Source organism: Pogoniulus pusillus, chromosome 35, assembly GCF_015220805.1.
Source record: "Pogoniulus pusillus isolate bPogPus1 chromosome 35, bPogPus1.pri, whole genome shotgun sequence".
Lineage (NCBI taxonomy): Eukaryota > Metazoa > Chordata > Aves > Piciformes > Lybiidae > Pogoniulus > Pogoniulus pusillus.
In genome coordinates, this window is record NC_087298.1 from 9999744 (window position 1) to 10018490 (window position 18747).

The 18747-nt window shown below is 43.4% G+C and overlaps 1 protein-coding gene across 3 annotated transcripts in view; it reads right to left on the reverse strand.

Annotated features, from left to right (window-relative positions):
• The window catches only part of CAMSAP1 (calmodulin regulated spectrin associated protein 1), a 45034-nt gene that overhangs the window by 20618 nt on the left and 5669 nt on the right, over positions 1 to 18747 (reverse strand). For 2 of the 3 annotated variants that reach the window (XM_064171519.1, XM_064171521.1), the window contains exons 2-5: positions 12939 to 13101; positions 2190 to 2452; positions 1833 to 1994; positions 642 to 722 (exon numbers count right to left, since the gene is read on the reverse strand). In XM_064171519.1, the coding sequence (XP_064027589.1) occupies positions 642 to 722; positions 1833 to 1994; positions 2190 to 2452; positions 12939 to 13101 (669 nt within the window). Of the gene's footprint in view, positions 1 to 641; positions 723 to 1832; positions 1995 to 2189; positions 2453 to 12938; positions 13102 to 13942; positions 14127 to 18747 lie in introns of those variants that run through there. The other variant, XM_064171520.1, reaches the window with a different exon arrangement.

Genomic DNA, 18747 nt, shown 5'->3' on the forward strand with positions numbered 1-18747 from the left:
CCTTAGCACTGCAATGCTAATTCGAGGCAAGAATTGAAGGCTTCATCGCATCATAAATTAGGAGCTCAGGGAGCTGACAGACGTTGTCTGAGGAAAAAAAAAATGTGGTTTACATGCTCCACAAATGAAAGTGTACTATATTTTGCAGTGTTAGTGCATTGTGATATAAATTCAAGGGAAAAAGGCGGAGAAAACTACAAACACACACATTTAACATCTGAATGCCAAGAGTATGCTTACAAGATAGAACCTGGATAAGCCTCTGAGTATACATTAGACAATTAACCCATGCAAAACGAATATGCCCTGAGAGCTTTCAAAATATATAACATATATTTTGTGCTGTGAAAGCAGAGTCATATTTACCCACACAAAGTTGATACAAGTAGTTTTCTCAGTTCAAACGAGTTACTTTAGTCCAACTGACACTGAAGGGGAAGTCAGAAGATATCAGTGGGCTCGAAAGGTAAGGAAGGGCACACTGATGGTAGACACAGAACAGATTGCATGCACAAAATTTTGGGAATTTCAACCACTGGATGCCTCTCATATCTCTGACAAAAAGAACACTAAGATGTTTGTATTTAAATCCATTAATCCATCAATACACAAAATTACAACTGAAGATAAATTTGGTTTACCTTTTGGTGCCCTGGACTTTCCATTAGTTGCTGTTTTAATTTAATCTCTTTCTCTGTTATCTCTCTCATTTTAAGGTTGACCTAAAAGGGCATAGCACAGAAAAGATATTAAAATATATCTGATTATGTTTGCACAAGTTAGGTTTTGTTCTTTCCCTGCTCAACTTAATGGTTGGTCCATCAAACCCAGAAGTTCCTAGAATTTGTTCAAACAGTTTTTTCCTAGGCCAAGTCTCTGGTTAGCAGTAGCTGTAATCACAGCATGGAATCCTGGGTTATCAAAGGAGACATTCCCTTTGGAACATGACTGTTGCCAATCCAAAGGCTTCCAGTAACTAAACCTCTACCCTTTCAAAAATTTCATTATTATTGTTAATTGTATTCAAGCTAATTAGAATTAAGTCTGTCCTGTATTTACCATGAGAAAATGCTTTATCCAAAAAAAACCCACACAAACCCTCATAGCAGCTTGTCTGAAAATAAAGAGCAATTTCTACCAGTTTCCTAATTTAGTGCTTAATTATCTTTATTTTCAAATTTCCCTTGAAAAATGCACCATGTCCAAGAAAGAAAAGCTGCCATTTCCCTCCTAGTTGGATTCTCTTTCCCAATGCCCATAGAAACCTTGGGAAGCCAAGCCAGAAGATAAAATTAGAATATGTTGCAACAGTAAGGGAAATCAAATACTATTAATAATAATCTGTGTCAGGATATTATGTTCAACTACCATGGGATGTGAGGTAGTAAGTGATAACACAGTAATTGAAGCAGTTGTCTTCATCCTCATTTGATGGGGACAATCCTCTTGGCAGAGCCTATTGTGACAGGATAAGCAGTGATAGTTTCAAACTAAAAGAGGGAGATTTAGACTAATCAGAAGGTAGACTTTTTTATGATAAGGGTTGTTGAGACCCTGGCTGAGGTTGCCCAGAGAAGTGGTAAATGCCCCATTCCTGGAACCATGCCAGGCCAGGCTGTGGTTCTGTGCAACCTGCTCTAGTTGAAGATGTCCCTGCTGACTACAACGGGGTCGAATTAAATGACCTTTAATGGCCCCTTTCAAGCCAAACCACTCATCTGAAGCAGAGATAGAAATACACAGGTAAGGAGGATTGATGACACTCATCAAAACTTTTCAAAAACTGAAAAAGTAACAAGAAACAGGCATGTGTTTATCAGCATAAACTTTACCTTGTTGATCCAGAAAACCATTGCATCCTCCAAATCATAGGGCAGTTCTTTCGAGGCACTGAATGTAGAGAAACGCTTGACACTGGCAACCACCTTCTCAATGCTGATCATTTCAACAGTATAGGCCATCATAAGAGCATCAATCATTGCCATATGAGAACTCTAGAAGAAGAAAACAATCAGCACTGACAAATAAAATCCTGTAAGAAAGTAGTACCTATTCAAACTGTATTTAAACCGAAAAATTCCTGAGGTTAGTGACCCAGAAATGAAAAGCTCTTCATTCCATTTAAACAGTGCTATTTTAAATAGTGTTAAATAAAAAGAAGATCATTAGGTGGATTTAATTAAGCTAACCATTTTGATTGGTGCAGAGCCCAGATCAGATTCAGACACAGGTGTATCATCACTCTCCATGACGTAAATCCCTTTTCGAGACAGAGCCTGGATCACTGACTGGTGTCCCTGCAGAGCAGCCACCTGATCCCCCTTCAGAATGAGGCTACAGACGCGGCAGTACAGCTCGCTGGACAGCAGCAGCTTGATCACGGGTGGTTTAATATGTTCTTGCTCATATTGATCTATGTAAAATGGGTCCTTCAGCTCCTCTGGGACATTATCTGAAACAAGGAAGAACAGTTTCAGCAAGCCACGCCAGCAAGTGCCATCACTTCTAAACCAAATGACCATTTTGATTGTAATTCAGAACTGGCATATGAAAAACCCAAAAAAAGCAGGCTCAAGGAAATACTGAATGCAGTTCAGCCTGCAGCTTCACATGGAAAATGCATTTCAATAAGTCTTCATGCTTTTAATTTAGTTAAGTAAAGCAAGTGTAATTGGGTCCCAATCTATACATCTATCTATACAAATCTTAGATATTAGTGTTACCTCTCTTGAGATACTAGAATCCCTTTCAAGAAAGCACTTTGACATGGACAAAGCCTCACTGTCCTCCACACATCTCTAGCTGTTCCTTTAATCAGACTCAGCTCAATCAGAGCCATATACTACCACCTCTACTGGTTAGTGATTATTACTATTTTAATTTCATTTGGAATTAAAAATAATTTATGTACATCACAGGCTAAAATGCTGTACCACGTGGACAAACTTTATACACCTTCAAAGTAAAACTTACTTCAAGCAATGCCCCAAAACATCTGTGCACAGCTAGTAAATAATACAGCACTTGGTCACTAAGAGGGGCCAGTCAAACAGTCTCAAACTGAAAAAGAAAACTAAGCCTTGGTTCTGAATGGAAAAGTTCATGGAATGATTGAAATAACCCGACAAAAACCTTGAGCACAAGCAGGCTACAAACAATTGAGTCTCCAGTGAGCTGATGTCTACACTTTTGAAGACCAGAGCACTGAAGCGAAGTATTCCAGCTTTCAAAGGAAAATTGAAACCTATGAAGCAAAACCACACCACTTGGACTTGATATGAAATTTAAACCAAGTCTAAAATTAACTTCCTTAGGAATGACACCATTTCCACAAGTTGCCTTATAATTTTACCAAAACAAACGCAGAACATGAGCCTGGCAAGCAACATGCAAGTTAAAATTAACAACACAGAAGGCTTCAGCCCTGCACATCACTTCTTCCCCACCAGTTCCCAGCCCTCAAGGGCTTCCACTTTTGCTATGAATCAGCACGTCTTCCTAGCTGGCAGGAAAAAAATGCACCACCACCACCTAATATTCTGATCACTCTAAACGTGTCTAAGACATTTTGAATCTACATATTGCTGAAGCACTGCCAGCATTACAGGTTCTAACACTACAATACAAAGCAAACATCAACAGATAACAAGAGCTGAAAGTGGAAAGAAATGCTGTTGCAAGCAATAGTTTCTTACTATTAAAAAGACACAAACCAAGTTAAAAATAAATATATCCCCATATAAATACTTCTAACTCATATTCAGTAATCAGTCTGGAAGCTATTGATCTTTTTAAGAGGCTGGCAGTAATCAAGAGAGCCTCAAGGGTATTGTCATAACAGAAGCCTGACATCTCCTAGTTTTCAAACATAACATTCTCTCTGACGCTCTCCAGTGACTCTGGAGATCTTCCCTCAAAGCAATTTCAACAGTTCATTTTAAATACCTACATCTACAATTAAAAGAATTATTAATTTGGCAGCATATTTACTTTTCATTCAGCTGAATTCTAGAATAATTGCATTTCCCCATTCAAAAAACCTCCTACCCATAGCCCCATCCTTGAGCTGCAAAATAAGCCACATGGTATTTGTACACTGCACAGCACTCAGTGTTCATGAAGAAGAGAAACTCAGATAAGGTGTTATCAACTACATGAGGCACAAGTAAAGGGCTGATGTCACTCCAATAAAAAACACAGAGTAAACCAGTGTTAGCTACTCAGTCACACAGTACTGCCCTTGATTCTCAAAATGCAACAATTTTTGAAGTTAAAATTAAGATGATTGTGTTTCCTTTATACAACACTGTGTGTTATGGTATGTGGACTACAGGCTGAAGATCAGAATCTCAGCATGGTGGGGTTCAGAATGGATCTCTAGAGATCATCTAGTGCACTCCCATTGCTAAAGCAGGGCCACTCAGAGCAAGGCTGCCCAAGATCACGATGTACAGGTGGGTTTGGAATGTCTCCAAAAGAGGAGACTCAACATCTTTGGTTAGCCTTCTCCAGGCATCCTCACAGCAAAGAACTTTTTCCTCCTGTTCAAGTGGAACCTTCTGGGTTCTAGTTTGTGCCCACTGCCCTTTGTTCTGTTGCTGGCCACCACTGAAGAGAGTCTGGCCCCATCCTCTTGCCCCCTGCCTTTACATAGTGGTAAGCATTGAGATGATCCTCTCTCAGCCTCTTCCAACATGGATGGAAGAGACACAATAAAACTCCACTGGCACTACGTAAGTAGTAGTGGGTGTCCTTTTTTAGTGAAATAAAGAAATTCAAGTATTTCTAATCTTCTTAACATGAAGTCAACCTGATTTAAAAAGCAAAGGCTACTGAAAGCTAATTCCATTTACTGGTCGTTGCCATTTCCGGGAAGAGCACTACAGCTTCCAGTCCTAAAGACTGGGGAAAGATCTAAAAATGAAAAATAAAGCAGCTCATAGAATTCAATATTTTTAGATTCATTATGAACAGCTACACCTTTGATGATCAAAGACATTTTGCTTTTTGCTAAGATTCTTTGTAAAAGGAAATAACAGAATAGCAGCTCCTACAGGACTCATGAAGTGGTACATTTCTGGTTAGAGCATTAGCACCACTCCAAGTTCTAAAGGCTTTCTCCAAACAAAAACGCAAATTCACAATGTCTGAAATCTGAAGTACAGAGATGAAGGTTTTAGCCTGAACATCTGCCCTCCTTCAGCTCCATGGACCCCTGCTGAGCGGGGTAACCGAGGTGACTGTCTGAAACCATGCTGTGAGTGGACAAAGAGGCCTGAATCTCACCCAGCACAGCAGCTGCCCAGCTCACCCAGGACTGCTTCAGGTCCCCTCACCACACTGCAGACTGCAGTTACTTTATAGACTGTACCTACAGAGAGCCAAATACATCCCCTTCAACTCCAACACTCCACAGGGGACATAGCCTACTGAACTGGGGTCTACACAAATCATAATAAAGAGACTACTGGAACATGATGCTCAGCTGCCTCTGTGACAGGGCCAGCAGCACCTCCCACATTAATTTGTGCTTAAACCAACAACGTTTTAATGGTGTCAAAAACCTCTTCCAGCAATAAACAGATCCAGTCTCTACTGTAGAGTTTCTGTGTTATAGAAATCCATAGATTAAATCAAACTAATAAGTAAAGATGGTGTTCTGGCTACTGTTCCTTAGTTTGAACATGCAGTCAAAAAATCTGAAACCTTTTTCCTCCATATTGAAGAACCTTCTAACTCCATGGTCCTCATCTTCAGATAATTGCTCAGGGACTGGATGCATTAGGACTGACCAGACATGGGGAAGACAGGAATTACTTCTAGTACCATGGTTTTGGTTGGAAAAGACCTCTAAGATCATTGAGTCTAACCATCAACTCAACATCACCATGGCCACTAAACTGTGTCTCAAAGTGCCATGTCCACACATTTCTTGAGCACCTCCAGGGACCCACTCTACCACCTCTCTGGGCAGCCTGTTCCAAAGCCTTACCTCTCTTGCAGGAAAGAAATTCTTCCTAATCTCCAGTCTAAACCTCCCCTGGCACAATTTCAGGCCATTCCCTCTCATTCTATTACTTTATACTTGGGAGAAGAGAACTCCCACCTCACTCCAGTCTCCTTTCAGGTAGTTGTAGGGAGCCTCCTCTTCTCCATTTGGATATTATCAGTTTGAATACCATCACAAGAAGTCATTCCTAAGTAGCAACCCTCCAATGACTGCAACTTGATTCACTGTAATTTGGCCAGCTTTATTTTCTGCATCATTGTATACAGCACTTCTGACAGCTAAATTTGCCCATCTGTGACAGAAAGGAACAGTTTTGTCATTAATTTGATGCCCTAACTAAAGGTCCACAGAAATTTTAGGATATAAAAAGCACATCAAAGAGCAAGAGTGGTTAATATTAACTGTACTATTTAGTTCAAATCCATTTCATACTGAACAGAATCTTATTGTTCATGCAATGGGTACAAATAAATGAAAAATAAACGGCAGGAAAAACTGTAACAAAAAGGATGAAATTGAACTTGAGAAAGTTACAAATATCATAGCTGTAGATGTTCTGTACGCAATGGAATTATATCTCAAACAGAGGAACACAGCCTCCCTAGACAGCCACAGACAAAAAGATGCTCTCGTTGTGAGATATCCTCAATATTTAAAATTCACATCTGAAAGTGCAATGCAAGAGACCCATTTTACCTTTCACATATCTGCTAATTATTCTCATCTGCAGCACAACACAACATTGAACACCTGCAGCACCCAGGTCTGCTTATACTCCAAAGCCTCCTTAAGAATGCCCAAACTGCCACATTGTCAGAAGTCTCAGAAACAAGTTTTGTCAGTTTTAGCACAAGGAAACACCAATGTCAACCTAATGCCAAGTGGCTGATCACTGCAGATACGTAAGCAACCACTGGTATCATGGCCAACTCTTCTCCCCAGTCCTTACCGATGGGACAAGCTTCAAAGGTGTCATACACTTTTTGCTTGCCTCCCTATGGAATGTGACAATGCTCTTTATAAACGTCCCCATCTTTCCAAGCTTCAGTTTCTATAAGCATCTTTTCTGACACCTTCCTTTCATGACCTGTAACTGAGCTTAAATGTTAGAAAAAATCTGGTCATTAAAACTTTGGGGGTTTTACACATTTATGCTTTGAAATTAAAGAAAAAAAATCAACATGAAAAATTTCTGAGCAATGAACTTCTAAGCTATAGCAACAAAACTTTCTGCTCAAGCAGTTTAACAAATCATACCAAAGCAAACCAAAACCAATGAAAGCATATTGTCTTTTTCTCTGATAGAAGGTCACATAGAATCCCAGAATCCCTGCATGGTTAGGGTTGGAAGGAACTTCTGGAGATCACCTAGTCAAACACTCCTGCTAAAGTAAGATGACCCACAGCAGTTTGCACAGGATCATGTCCAAGCAGGTTTGGAATGTCTCCAGAGAAGGAGACTCCACAGTCCCTCTGAGCAGCATGGTCCAGCGCCCTGGCACCCTCACAGCAAAGCTTTTCCTCATGTTCAGGTGGAACTTTCTACGTTCAGATTGTGCCTGTTGACGCTTTTTCTGTTGCTGGGCATCACTGAAAAGGGACGGACCTCATCCTCTTGACCCCCCACCCTTTAAATATTGATAAGCATTGCTAAAGTCTCCAATAGCACCTTAATTCCAAAAGGAAGTCACTTTTATGTTACTATTGCACATTACTGTAAAGGCTGCAAGCACCCTCTGGTTTTCCTGATGAGCTTTCTGAGTTGTTACCCTGGAAAAATGCAAGCATCAACTTCAACCCAAGCTGCACAGCTGTCAGGTTTAGACAAACTGAGGTGCTCAAAAGGCAAAAAGCTTAAAAATTGCCAGTGTTTTTACAGTGAGTTAAAAACACTGACACATACCCTGATAATTAGATAAGGCATATATGACTGATTTCACCTGACCTAAGTTTCCTATTGAGACCTGTCAAAGAATTTACCACTCAGAGTTGACTGTATGTCCTTCACACATAGACTTTATGTGCATTTCATAGCATGTTAGTTGTACAGAGGCAGCTCATTTTTGCTGCTCCCCACAGTTATAAAAACAAAACTAACTTCTTTTTCCCCCCAAGTTTCAGCAGCATAAAATCTTTAAGTGCTCTCCCCACTGGAGAGGTACTTCCTCTATCAGCTATTTTCATAAGAGATGGACTCAAAGATAAACTATCAAAATTTCTTAGGAAGCCATTCTTTTGGTCTGTTCCACCATATCAGTGAGTTCTGATCTCTCAAAACTGTCAGTGCCACATATAAATCACTGTGTACAACATAGCTTAGAGGATTACGAAAACAGCTTCAGTTAACAACCAGAGAGACAATTACTGTCAGCTTCTCCTCTCCTCACTGCAGGGTGGGGACCATCTCTATCACCTCACTTACAAAACCCTCTTCAAAGATTACTACCTGATTATGATTTGATAAAGAAAAATACAGCAATCTGAACAAATTTGACTTATCCCTTGAAGTGGAGAAGTGGATACACCCCAGATCCTATTTTACCTCCCGCAGCATGAAGAACTGGTTTCACATGGAAGGAGAGCCAAAGCACCATAGTAAACAGAACGAAGCTTATCCAGACTCTGAGCAGGATTTCATTAGTGTCACTAGCTGTTCACAGAATAACGTAGCACTCTATGGATGGCCTCTAAGCTGCAGATCAGGAGAAGCCACACGTTCCCAGCAACTAAGACCACCTGCATTACAATAAAAACATTCTTTGCTGGTTCTCATTACAGAATTATATTGCAAACTTCTTAAGAGAGCTATAAAATTACACACGACCATTTACATACAACAGGCAAAAAAACCTCACCGACCTAAAGACTCTGTAGAGTCACCACACTCTCATTATCTATCTTTGGATCAAGCATAAAGCCACAAACCTGATTGAAGCAAACGAGACAAAATAACAACCATGTAATTCCTCGTCCCTAGAAACTTCACGCAAGTAGCATTCAGTGTTTTATTAAAGAAACAACTGTTTAACTATGGAATAGTTGCAAAACACAACAGCCTGCATAATAATATTTTTACTATGGATCCAAGATGAAAGCTGACAAAGAGCAGAAGCAGGGAGCTCAGGGATTTATGCAATTTAGCCCAGAAAATGTGCCCAAGTTGCTTCTACCAATTGGTAACTGTGGGTAGCTGTTAGGAGTACTGTAAAACTTTAACAAGAAGGACTAAATACTTCAAAGACCCAAAAAAGCCACAACTTGCACTTCCCCTACAATATCCTACATTAGTCCTTGCCAAAGATCTCAGGCAAATGTTGGCATTAAGTCTATGCAAAGGAAATTGAAGACATTCTTTACAACTCCTTGCCCCAGTAAGTAAAACCCACTAAAGCCGTTTTGAAAGCTCCAAATTTTACAAAGTGTTTTAAAAGAAGCAACATTTGTCCTGGAAAGGTTTGGACATGACCCATCTGCTCACAGCAGGCTGCAGCACTGAAAAGCTTCCATATATGCCTTCCAGATCTAAGATGGAACTGTGACAGTAGAAAACATCATTTCTGCACAGAAAGTAACACTGTACTAACTAAATCTGTGGATAAATCAATTTTTTTCATTGCCTATTTTCCTGGTTGTGTTCATTTTGACTGCTGCTGCTGAGGCTGAGGGGACAGTGGTGCTGAGGACCACCAGGCCTGCTTCTTTCTGCTCAGCTGGCTGCAGCATGTGTCCCTGTTACTGCTTGGCAATCTGGTTCATTCTGCTGATGGCAAAGAAGAGATCTCTCCCACGGACAGCTTGCCAAACCTCTCTAAACCTCCCACACTCACCTCCTGTGAACTGAAGTTCCACAAGCTCTGCAGCGCTCTTGCTCCTTAGCCACTTAAACATCATGAGCTGAATTTTCACCCTGCCAGTACAATTCCTTTAAGTGCACATTTGGTCCTAATCGAAGTTGGCTGATGAAAAAGATAATTCTGTTCCAATCAAATTCCATTCCCTCCAACTACTGTCTCAGATAAATGGACTTTATAGTCCCTCAAGTGCACAGAAAGTTTCCAGATGTTTGCGTACAGACATTCAGAGTGATCCATGTCAGCACTCCCAGATTTATCTGGGAAGACAGATGACACCAAATGGGGAAACACCTTACTTCACAACATCCCTCCCGTGTCTTCTGGAATTTGAATAGTTGTAAGACCTCACCCTAGAGTCCATCTGTGACAACCATACAGCCACCAGTGACCATTCAGCCCAGTTTCTACAAAAAAAGCAGGGCTGTCCCTCTAGCAGGACTGCTGTTGAAAGCAAAAGGTAGCTGTGCTCAGTTGTTTGGCTACCAAAACTATTTATTTTCATGGCCAGAAGGGAAGAGAGGAAGACTGCATCCCCAAATGAAACAAAACCCAAACCAGGACTTCAAATTATGTCACATGCCTGCTCAGTAATTTGTCCTTAAGAAAAAGAAAGGATGAAAAACTTTCTGCTTAGGTGTGGAGAATTCAAATACCCTGTAGCAGTAAATAGAAACAGTTTCAGGTAAAACCTGCAGTGATGAATGACTTCTAGTAATAGTCTGCACTAGAATGCTTTTGAGCTATCCCAAATTTCAACATAAGCTTAGTTGTACTCAGATGAAATTCTGGGATATGCACCAGCATGCAAAAGATTAAGGCACAAAATTATGTCAATTGATACATGTCAATTCCAAATCTAACATCTCTGAAAAACATTCTCTACTGAGTCATTCCAAGGCAGCTATGGAAACCCTATCAGACCAGGATTGCTTCAGAATATAACACAGTGTTTTAATATTATAAATTGAGAAGTAGTTGTTTCCCCCCCCCCCCCCAAATCAGAACTAAGTCTAAAATGACAAAAACTCCTCCCCAAACTTTCATCTGCCTAGTGAGATTTTACATGACAAATTCACAACTGCTTGGAGGCTACATGAACAACATCCATTATCTTTACACAAAAACAACACCCTGAGACACAACAAGCAACATATTAAGTTAAAATACTATTCAAAATGCTAATCACAGAGGAAACCTTCTTAAAGCCCATCTCTCTATGAATTAAAGAGGCTTATACATTTCTAAGTACTTTGCAATGCTACTCCAGGAGTAATGGTTATTACATGACGATGCCTTGCAGAAGCCAAATCAGACTAAATTGCCACAGACCATAGGTTCTGCAAAGAATCACACACAAAATCCTTACTCACTGGGGCTAACCAACAACATAACAGCCAAAGCAACAGCAAAAATATTTCTTTGTAGCGTTCAATGTAATCTGAACAAACCTACACACAAGAAAAACTGGCAAACGCTGCTACTACCTTTGCTGCACTGGAGACCACATCACTGACATGATGAAAAGTAGGTTTCTGGTTCGTTTTTAGTCAAAGGAATACCAAATACTTTTTCTACATTAGTTTGTGTTGTCAAGTGTTAAGTCATTAACTGGTTCAAAAGCAGAGAGACAACCTTGAGATCTGGACCCCTAGAAGACATTATACCAAAGGAACACGAGGCCATAAAGCTTCCTCTGCAGTGTAGGAGCTGTGCCAGCCAACTCTCATTTATGATGAGCTCTCTTCCGAAATAAACTCATATTATAAATAGTGTGTTGCCATGTCTGGAACAGCCATTTTAGCTCTGATCACTAAAAAGCCTTTAGGAAACACTACAAATAATTACAGCAACTGAAAAAATATTTACATGAGGAAGCCTCTGTTCAGTTCTTCAAGTTATTGATGTCTTACCAACACCTGCCCAAAATTTCCACACTTTAAATGTTACAAACAGCAGCCTTTAGGCTCTTGCTGCCTGCAATGAAATAGCTTCACTGATATTAAACATTATAAAATCATTATTTTCTATTTTCACCACAATCATTAATATGATAACACTGACAAGAGAAGGAAATACTAAACAAACAAACAAAAAATAAACAGAAAAATAATTGAGAAAATACTCCAACAAGGATTTAATATTAAAGTGCAGGAATGGACTGCTTTTCTCCAGCCTTGTCACAAAGTAAGCTACTGCTAATCCATTAAGCATATTATGAGTTTGGAGAATTAGACTTAGATTAACAGGGCTACCTCATTTTCCAAAACAAGATTCTGTATATGCTTCTATTATATGTTTTTTTCTGGATAAACAAAACCAACAAGTATTCCATCATATCTCTTCACACTGAAGCTAAACTCAAGTTGCATCTAGTAACAATAATTCAGACTGGACAGATAGATCTCATTCATGACCAAAAAGGAAATTTCAGTAGATTCAGGAAAATACTGTACAAATGAAACTCCAAGACATTTCTCCATGTCTGACATGACAACATAAGGGAAAGGTGAACTCCTCTAACCCCTACAATTTGCTGTTTAATGTCACACAACACAACCTCTATTCGCTCATCCAACATTTCAAATGTCACTGATGAGAAATGGATTGCTTTTTAGCTCAGTTTGAAACCAAAACCACAATCTGACCAAACCCCAAAGTCTTAAATAAGCATACAAATAGTACCACAGCCCTAGCATCAATTGGCTGAGATGACTAGACAAGGAAGCACACTACAGCCTTAACGGCCTGGAGGATTGCTAGGCCTGCAAGCAGTGACACAGTTCTGTGGAAGAAAGACTTTGAATAAAAGGAGAATTTAAACATTTTGAGGCATACATTCTTCACAGGCAGTGTCTTTGAGCATTCAGCATGAGGTTTGCTGATTCAGGGCATCTCATATAGTTCCTTTATGTCTCTTGAAGGTACCAGGAAATATATAGTATTGCAAGACAGCAGGCTATCATGTCATTGATATTTAAAACAAAGCTCAATTTAATTACTTCTGGAATGACAGAGAAGACAGAAAAAAAACAAGACCAAACCCAAGAATGACTTCTTGATAAACGTGATCTTACCTATTCCGTAGGCTTTAGCACAGATCCATTGTAGATTAGCAGCTATTTTTGCTCTGGCTGAATCATAGAGCTCCAAAGGGACAATCTCAACAGCACTATCTGCCAGGGCGTCCATTTTTCTTCTGGTACTATCTCCACCGGCACAAACATCAACATCCACCATCTAAAACAAAAACAAAAGGCAGCAGACTTTTACACCAGCAGTAGCTCCCATCGCATTTTTAAAGCCACCGGCGAGAAGCTGGGTGGCCAGCGCGTTACAGCAGGCACAATGCGAAGGGCTGAACACTACAGGCCTGACATCCTTCAGGATTTGCATCAGAAGGGCTCATTTAGCAATTTACAATCCATTCGTAAATCAAAAGACATCCGAGCTGGAGCGAGCATCCCTGCATTTGCAAGCGGCAGATCTGCTCTCAGGAACAGCCCTTTGCCGAAGATACCAGCTGGCCTTACCGAGAGAAGAAAGCAGCAGCCCCATCACCTGCCCGGCTGCAATAAAGAAAGGCTGGGGCGCTCCCCTCCACCCTCCCACCGCTCCCTCCGCCGCGCAGCCCCCGCACCGCCGTCCCCCCACCCCCGTCAGACGAACAATGCGGGCAGGTACCGAGGCCCCCTGCCCGCACCAACCCGCCCCTGCGGGGCCACGCCAGGGGCAGGGCAGGCCCCGGGGGGCAGCACCTGCGGCTCCTTCCCTCGCCTGGCCCGGGAGAAGCAGCAGAGATTTCTCGCCCGCACCCCCATCCCCGCACCGCTGGCCCCGCCGAGGCCACGGGAAATCAGAGGAGGGTCGGGGGGGAACGGCGGCTCCCCCTCCCCGCCGCGGCCCTGCCCGCATCCCCGCCCCCACCCGGGAGGAGGAGGAGAGGGAGGAGGAGAAGGAGAGAGAGGGGCGCAGCCCACCCGGCGCCGGGAGGCTGTTTGACTCACGGGAGCCACCGAGCCCCCACCGCCGCTTCCCCGTCACACCCGCCCGCCGCGGCCTACAGGCCCCGCCGCCTCACCTTTCCGCGCTACCGCTGCCTCATCCCCAGGGCGGGAAAGGGAGAGGGGGGTGCGGGCACCACCGCGGCGCCCGCAGCCCCGGCAGCGCGCCGAGAGGCGGGGGAGGAGAAGAAAAGCTCGGCGGGCCGACGCCGGCGCCGGTACGGGAAGGCGGGAGGGGAGGGCGGGAACGAGCCGCCGCTGCCGCCGCCGTCGGGCCGCGGCTGCCGCTGCCGACGCTCGGGACCGCGCGCGCGCGCATGCGCCCGCCCCGCGCGCTCCCGCCCGCTCCTGCCTCCCCCTCCCCTCCCCTCCCCCTGCCTCTTCCCCGCTCCCGGCCGGGGCGGCGCGCGCGCGCTCGGCGGGAACAGAGGCGGGGCCAGGGCCCCGCGCGCGCCGCTCCCGGGCCCGGCGAGCAGCAGCCGCGGCGCAGGCGCGCGGGGCACGGCCGCCTGCGGCCCTCGCTAGGCAACGGTTACCGTGGCAACCGGGACCGCTCCCCGTAAGGCCCGGCTACCCTCGGGGCTGCTCCGGGGCTGAGCAGGGCGCGGACCCGGAGCTCTGATCGCCTGGCCCCGGTGGAGGGTCCGGTGCGTACGGGAATCTGGTGGGCCCTCCCGTCCTCAGACACCCGCCGGGCCCCGCAGCCTGCGGGAGGCACGGAAGCCTCCCTCTGTAAAGGTTTCTCCGTGTGAGAGGAAGGACCGCAGCCCTTGCTCGGGTGGTGACCCCGTACCGTAGCCTCCTGGCGCTGGTACGCTGGGAGCAGCGGGGTCTGCTGTGCCCGCTGTGCCCGGTGACAGAGAAGGACTATTGGGTTAGAGGGTGAACGAGGGTGGCCTCAGCTGCTTCCAGATGTCTGTGGCACAGCCGCTCTGCTAAGCATGGCCTGGCACTCACAACCTGCAGTCCAGGAGACACGAGGGGTTTGGGGGCAGTTAGGAACCAGCTCAGCTGTGGGATGGGGGCTTTGTAGTGGCTTTGTCAAGCCCAGCTGCACCACCAGCAGCTCATCCTTCCCTTCCTCAGCTTGACTGCCTCCGCAGAGGTGTCACAACACATTGCCATCTTCACCTGGGCTTCCATTTAGCACAGGGAAGCAGAGAAATGCCCAAGGAACTTTGCCAGTTGATTGTAAATCACTGCCTTTAGGTACACAATAAAGTCCATTGCAGTAAATTCAGACATTTGCTTAATCACATGAAGGCTTGGGATCTTTCTGCTGCCAGCCACACTCAGCAAAGCATTGGCTGGTAGTCAGTGACACTTTTCTTCAGGTTGTTACAAATATTTGCCCCCAAGACTTGATGTGTATCTGCTTGTGATCAAAGGATGCCAAAGACGGTTTGCTGACAGAACCTGGCTTAGGCACTTTATGTGTTTCTTTGCAAAGAGAGAATTTCTTTGCCTGGTTTATGTCATGAGCCACTGAGAGCAGCAAAAAGTACCTGACAAGTATAACGTGCTGACTATTGTTCTTTGCTGGGTGCACTTAGACTATCAAAGTCACCCTAAAGCTGTTCTGCTGCATGCAGTTGGGATACTTGTGTCCACCAGCTGCTGTCCAGAGGCTGGGTCCTGCTGCCCACAGCGGGAGCCTTGAGCTCAGCCCAGCCTCCACTGCACGCTCCTTTTGTGATCAGAACTGGATGCTGCAGATTAACTCTCTTGACAAGTGACTTTCAGGGCTCATCTGAAAAGTGATGCTGCATGATTAAGCGGGTAGAGGCTCGAGCCTTTAATGCCTGTGCTGGGTAGATGAATTACCTTAATATCCAGCAACTGGAAATGTGATTATAAGTTTAGCTGCAAAACAGTGACAGCAGACTGACCTTATTCTACCTAATTTTCTTTGTTACCTTTCTCATAAATTATTTTTTACCTCATGTAATGGGTGGAGTACATAAATGGCTCAAAATTATTAATCATTTGGGTCTGTCTTCAAATTCAACACTGATTTCCCTCTGTCTTTTCAAAAGGGCAAGGGGACGGCGTTCTGCTTGGTGTCATCAGGAAACAGGATCCGCTGTTCAAAGGTTACCCCAGCCTCCAATCACTCTTCCACACATTGCCAGGCTGTAGGCAATTAAAGCAGATGTCCTTAGCAAACAACTTCCTAGTTGGTTTATAATCTGCATGTGAAGAGCTGAGTTTTCCATACCAGTTTTCCAGGCTGTTGTTTTGTGACGTTATCATTATAACAAGCTGCTCTTGTTTCTAGATTAAGCATTAAGGCTCAATCCAAATCCCCTTAAACTCAAGAAGAGTGTTTTCATTTATGTGCTGAGCTGGGCATTAAAAGGACCTGCAGAAACAGAATGGCCCTTTCACATCTAGAGTAGGCAACCTGCACGCAAGGGTAAAGGTGTAATGGGGAGAAAACCAACCCACTTCTTCCTCTGGTATAGATTTGCTGCAGATAAAGAATGGATCCAGTCTTTTAATGTTTCAGAGCACAGATAAGGAATGGATCCAGTTATTTAATGTTTCAGAGCTCAGATAAAGAATGGATCCAGTCTTTTAATGTTTCAGAGCACAGATAAAGAATGGATCCAGTTATTTAGTGTTTCAGAGCACAGATAAAGAATGGATCCAGTTATTTAGTGTTTCAGAGCTCAGATAAAGAATGGATCCAGTTATTTAGTGTTTCAGAGCACAGACAAAGAATGGATCCAGTTATTTAGTGTTTCAGAGCACAGATAAAGAATGGATCCAGTTATTTAATGTTTCAGAGTCACTTAGGAATTAAATATATTTTAAGAGGGTGGCAGTCTACCTCTACAAAGCCAAGTCAGTATTACCTGGACCCTTGAAACTCTCTGAGTCACATAATCAACCATGTTGGAAGAGACCTCTAGGATCATCGAGTCCAACTTATCACCTAACCCTTCTAATTAACCATGGCACTGAGTACCTCACCCAGCCTCCTCTTAAACACCTCCAGAGATGGTGACTCCACCACCTCCCCAGGCAGCCCATTCCAATGCCAATCACTCTTTCTGCATAGAACTTCTTCCTATCATCCAGCCTGAATCTGCCCTGCCTCAACTTGAGATTGTGTCCTCTTGTTTTGTTGCTGGTTGCCTGGGAGAAGACACCAACACCCACCTGGCTACAGCCTCCCTTCAGGTAGTTGTAGACAACAATGAGCTCTGCCCTGAGCCTCCTCTTCTGCAGGCTGCACACCCCCAGCTCCCTCAGCTGCTCCTCACAGGGCTGTGCTCCAGGCTCCTCACCAGCTTTGTAGCAATAATAATAATTTATTAATTGTTATTATTGGTAATAATGACTATATTATATTCTTAATAATCATTAATAATTACAGTTAGTTTAATTTACTATTAATAAACTATATTAAAATGGGAATAAACACAATTTAAATATAATAAAGATTGGGTATGCTTTTTAAAACTAAATGTAATAAAATCATTGAAAATATTAATTAAAAAAAAGAACATTGTGGATTAAAAACATAGAGGGTAGTGGGTAAGCTGAGTTCTCTCCTTTTAGAGGCTTCTGCTGCACATAGGATCCTGACCTTAGCCTTGCCTCTTACTCTGCCCTCCCACTCCCCCAGCGCTGAGCTCCCAAGCTGCGTTTGTGTGTTGCTGTCCAGTGTGGAATGTGCTGCCACTTCTTCCTCTACAGTTATACCCTGAAACTCTTCTCTTTGGAGCATTTGCGAGTCCTTAAGTGAAAGCTGAAATTGACGTTTTGGGAACCTTTGTAGGGTGATGATGAAGTGCTTTGTCAAGAGCTCAGCACCATCCCACACCAAAATTATCCTGGAGATACAAAGCCTGAGTTTGAAATGGGAGGATCTAAGGGTGTTTGTTTTTAACATAAGAAAACAAATGACTCTCCCCTATTCAGCGGCAGCAAATTCATCTCTAATTTGCCTACTGCTCTGCTCCTAAACACGCTGCAAGGCTTATTCTTCTGGAAAACATTAACACATTGCTTTTTTATTTGAAATCATTTTCCTATTAGTCTCTTGGATTCCTTAACTGTTTGGAGTGGGTGTACACGTGAACTGACAAACACTGCACAACTTGTCTTCCAGCAGAACTCTGGGGTTAATTATAGGGAGGCAATACCTTTGGGAGATCACCCTATTCAAACATGACACCTAAGCTAAGCCCACAGCTTGTTTTCTGCCCTGCTGGAAGAATGCCTGAGATTTTGGGTCCTTCCATCATTACAGAATATTAGAGGTTGGAAGAGACCTCCGGAGATTGAGTCCCACCCCCCTGCCATAGCAGGATCACCTATTTAATTTATCAGTATGGGAGATTACATGTACAATAAGAACATCAGTCCCTTGTCATCCCAAGGACATCAGAGCTAAACCTGTGTTGTAAAAAAAACCCAATATATAGTCTGTAGAAATACAAATGTTTTGTGCACTACATGGAAATACCTCCTGAATATGTATGTAGAGAGAAAGCAGGAGCTGACCTGTCAGTGGCACCTTCCAGCTAGGAAAGCCAGCAGGGAATTGAGATTCTCCTTCAGCACTACATGCTGTACCTTAAGGTGATGGAAAACATGCATCTACCAGAGCCTGCCCATGCTTCACTGTCTCTCTGTGGCTATTTATGGAGGGGGAGGACTCCAGGCGATGTCTGTGCCCATCACATAATGCTCTTAGTGCTAAAATCAGCAAAACAAGCAGGACAAGGGGCTAGGACTTGGCAATTTCTATGTCCTGGGTAGCCTGATTCCTGCTTCCTTTAACATCCTCCACTACACTTTCCAAAGTGATGGATTTCTCACCTTCCACCTCCTTTCTTCCTTTCCCCAGGAGAAGAATATTTATTATCAG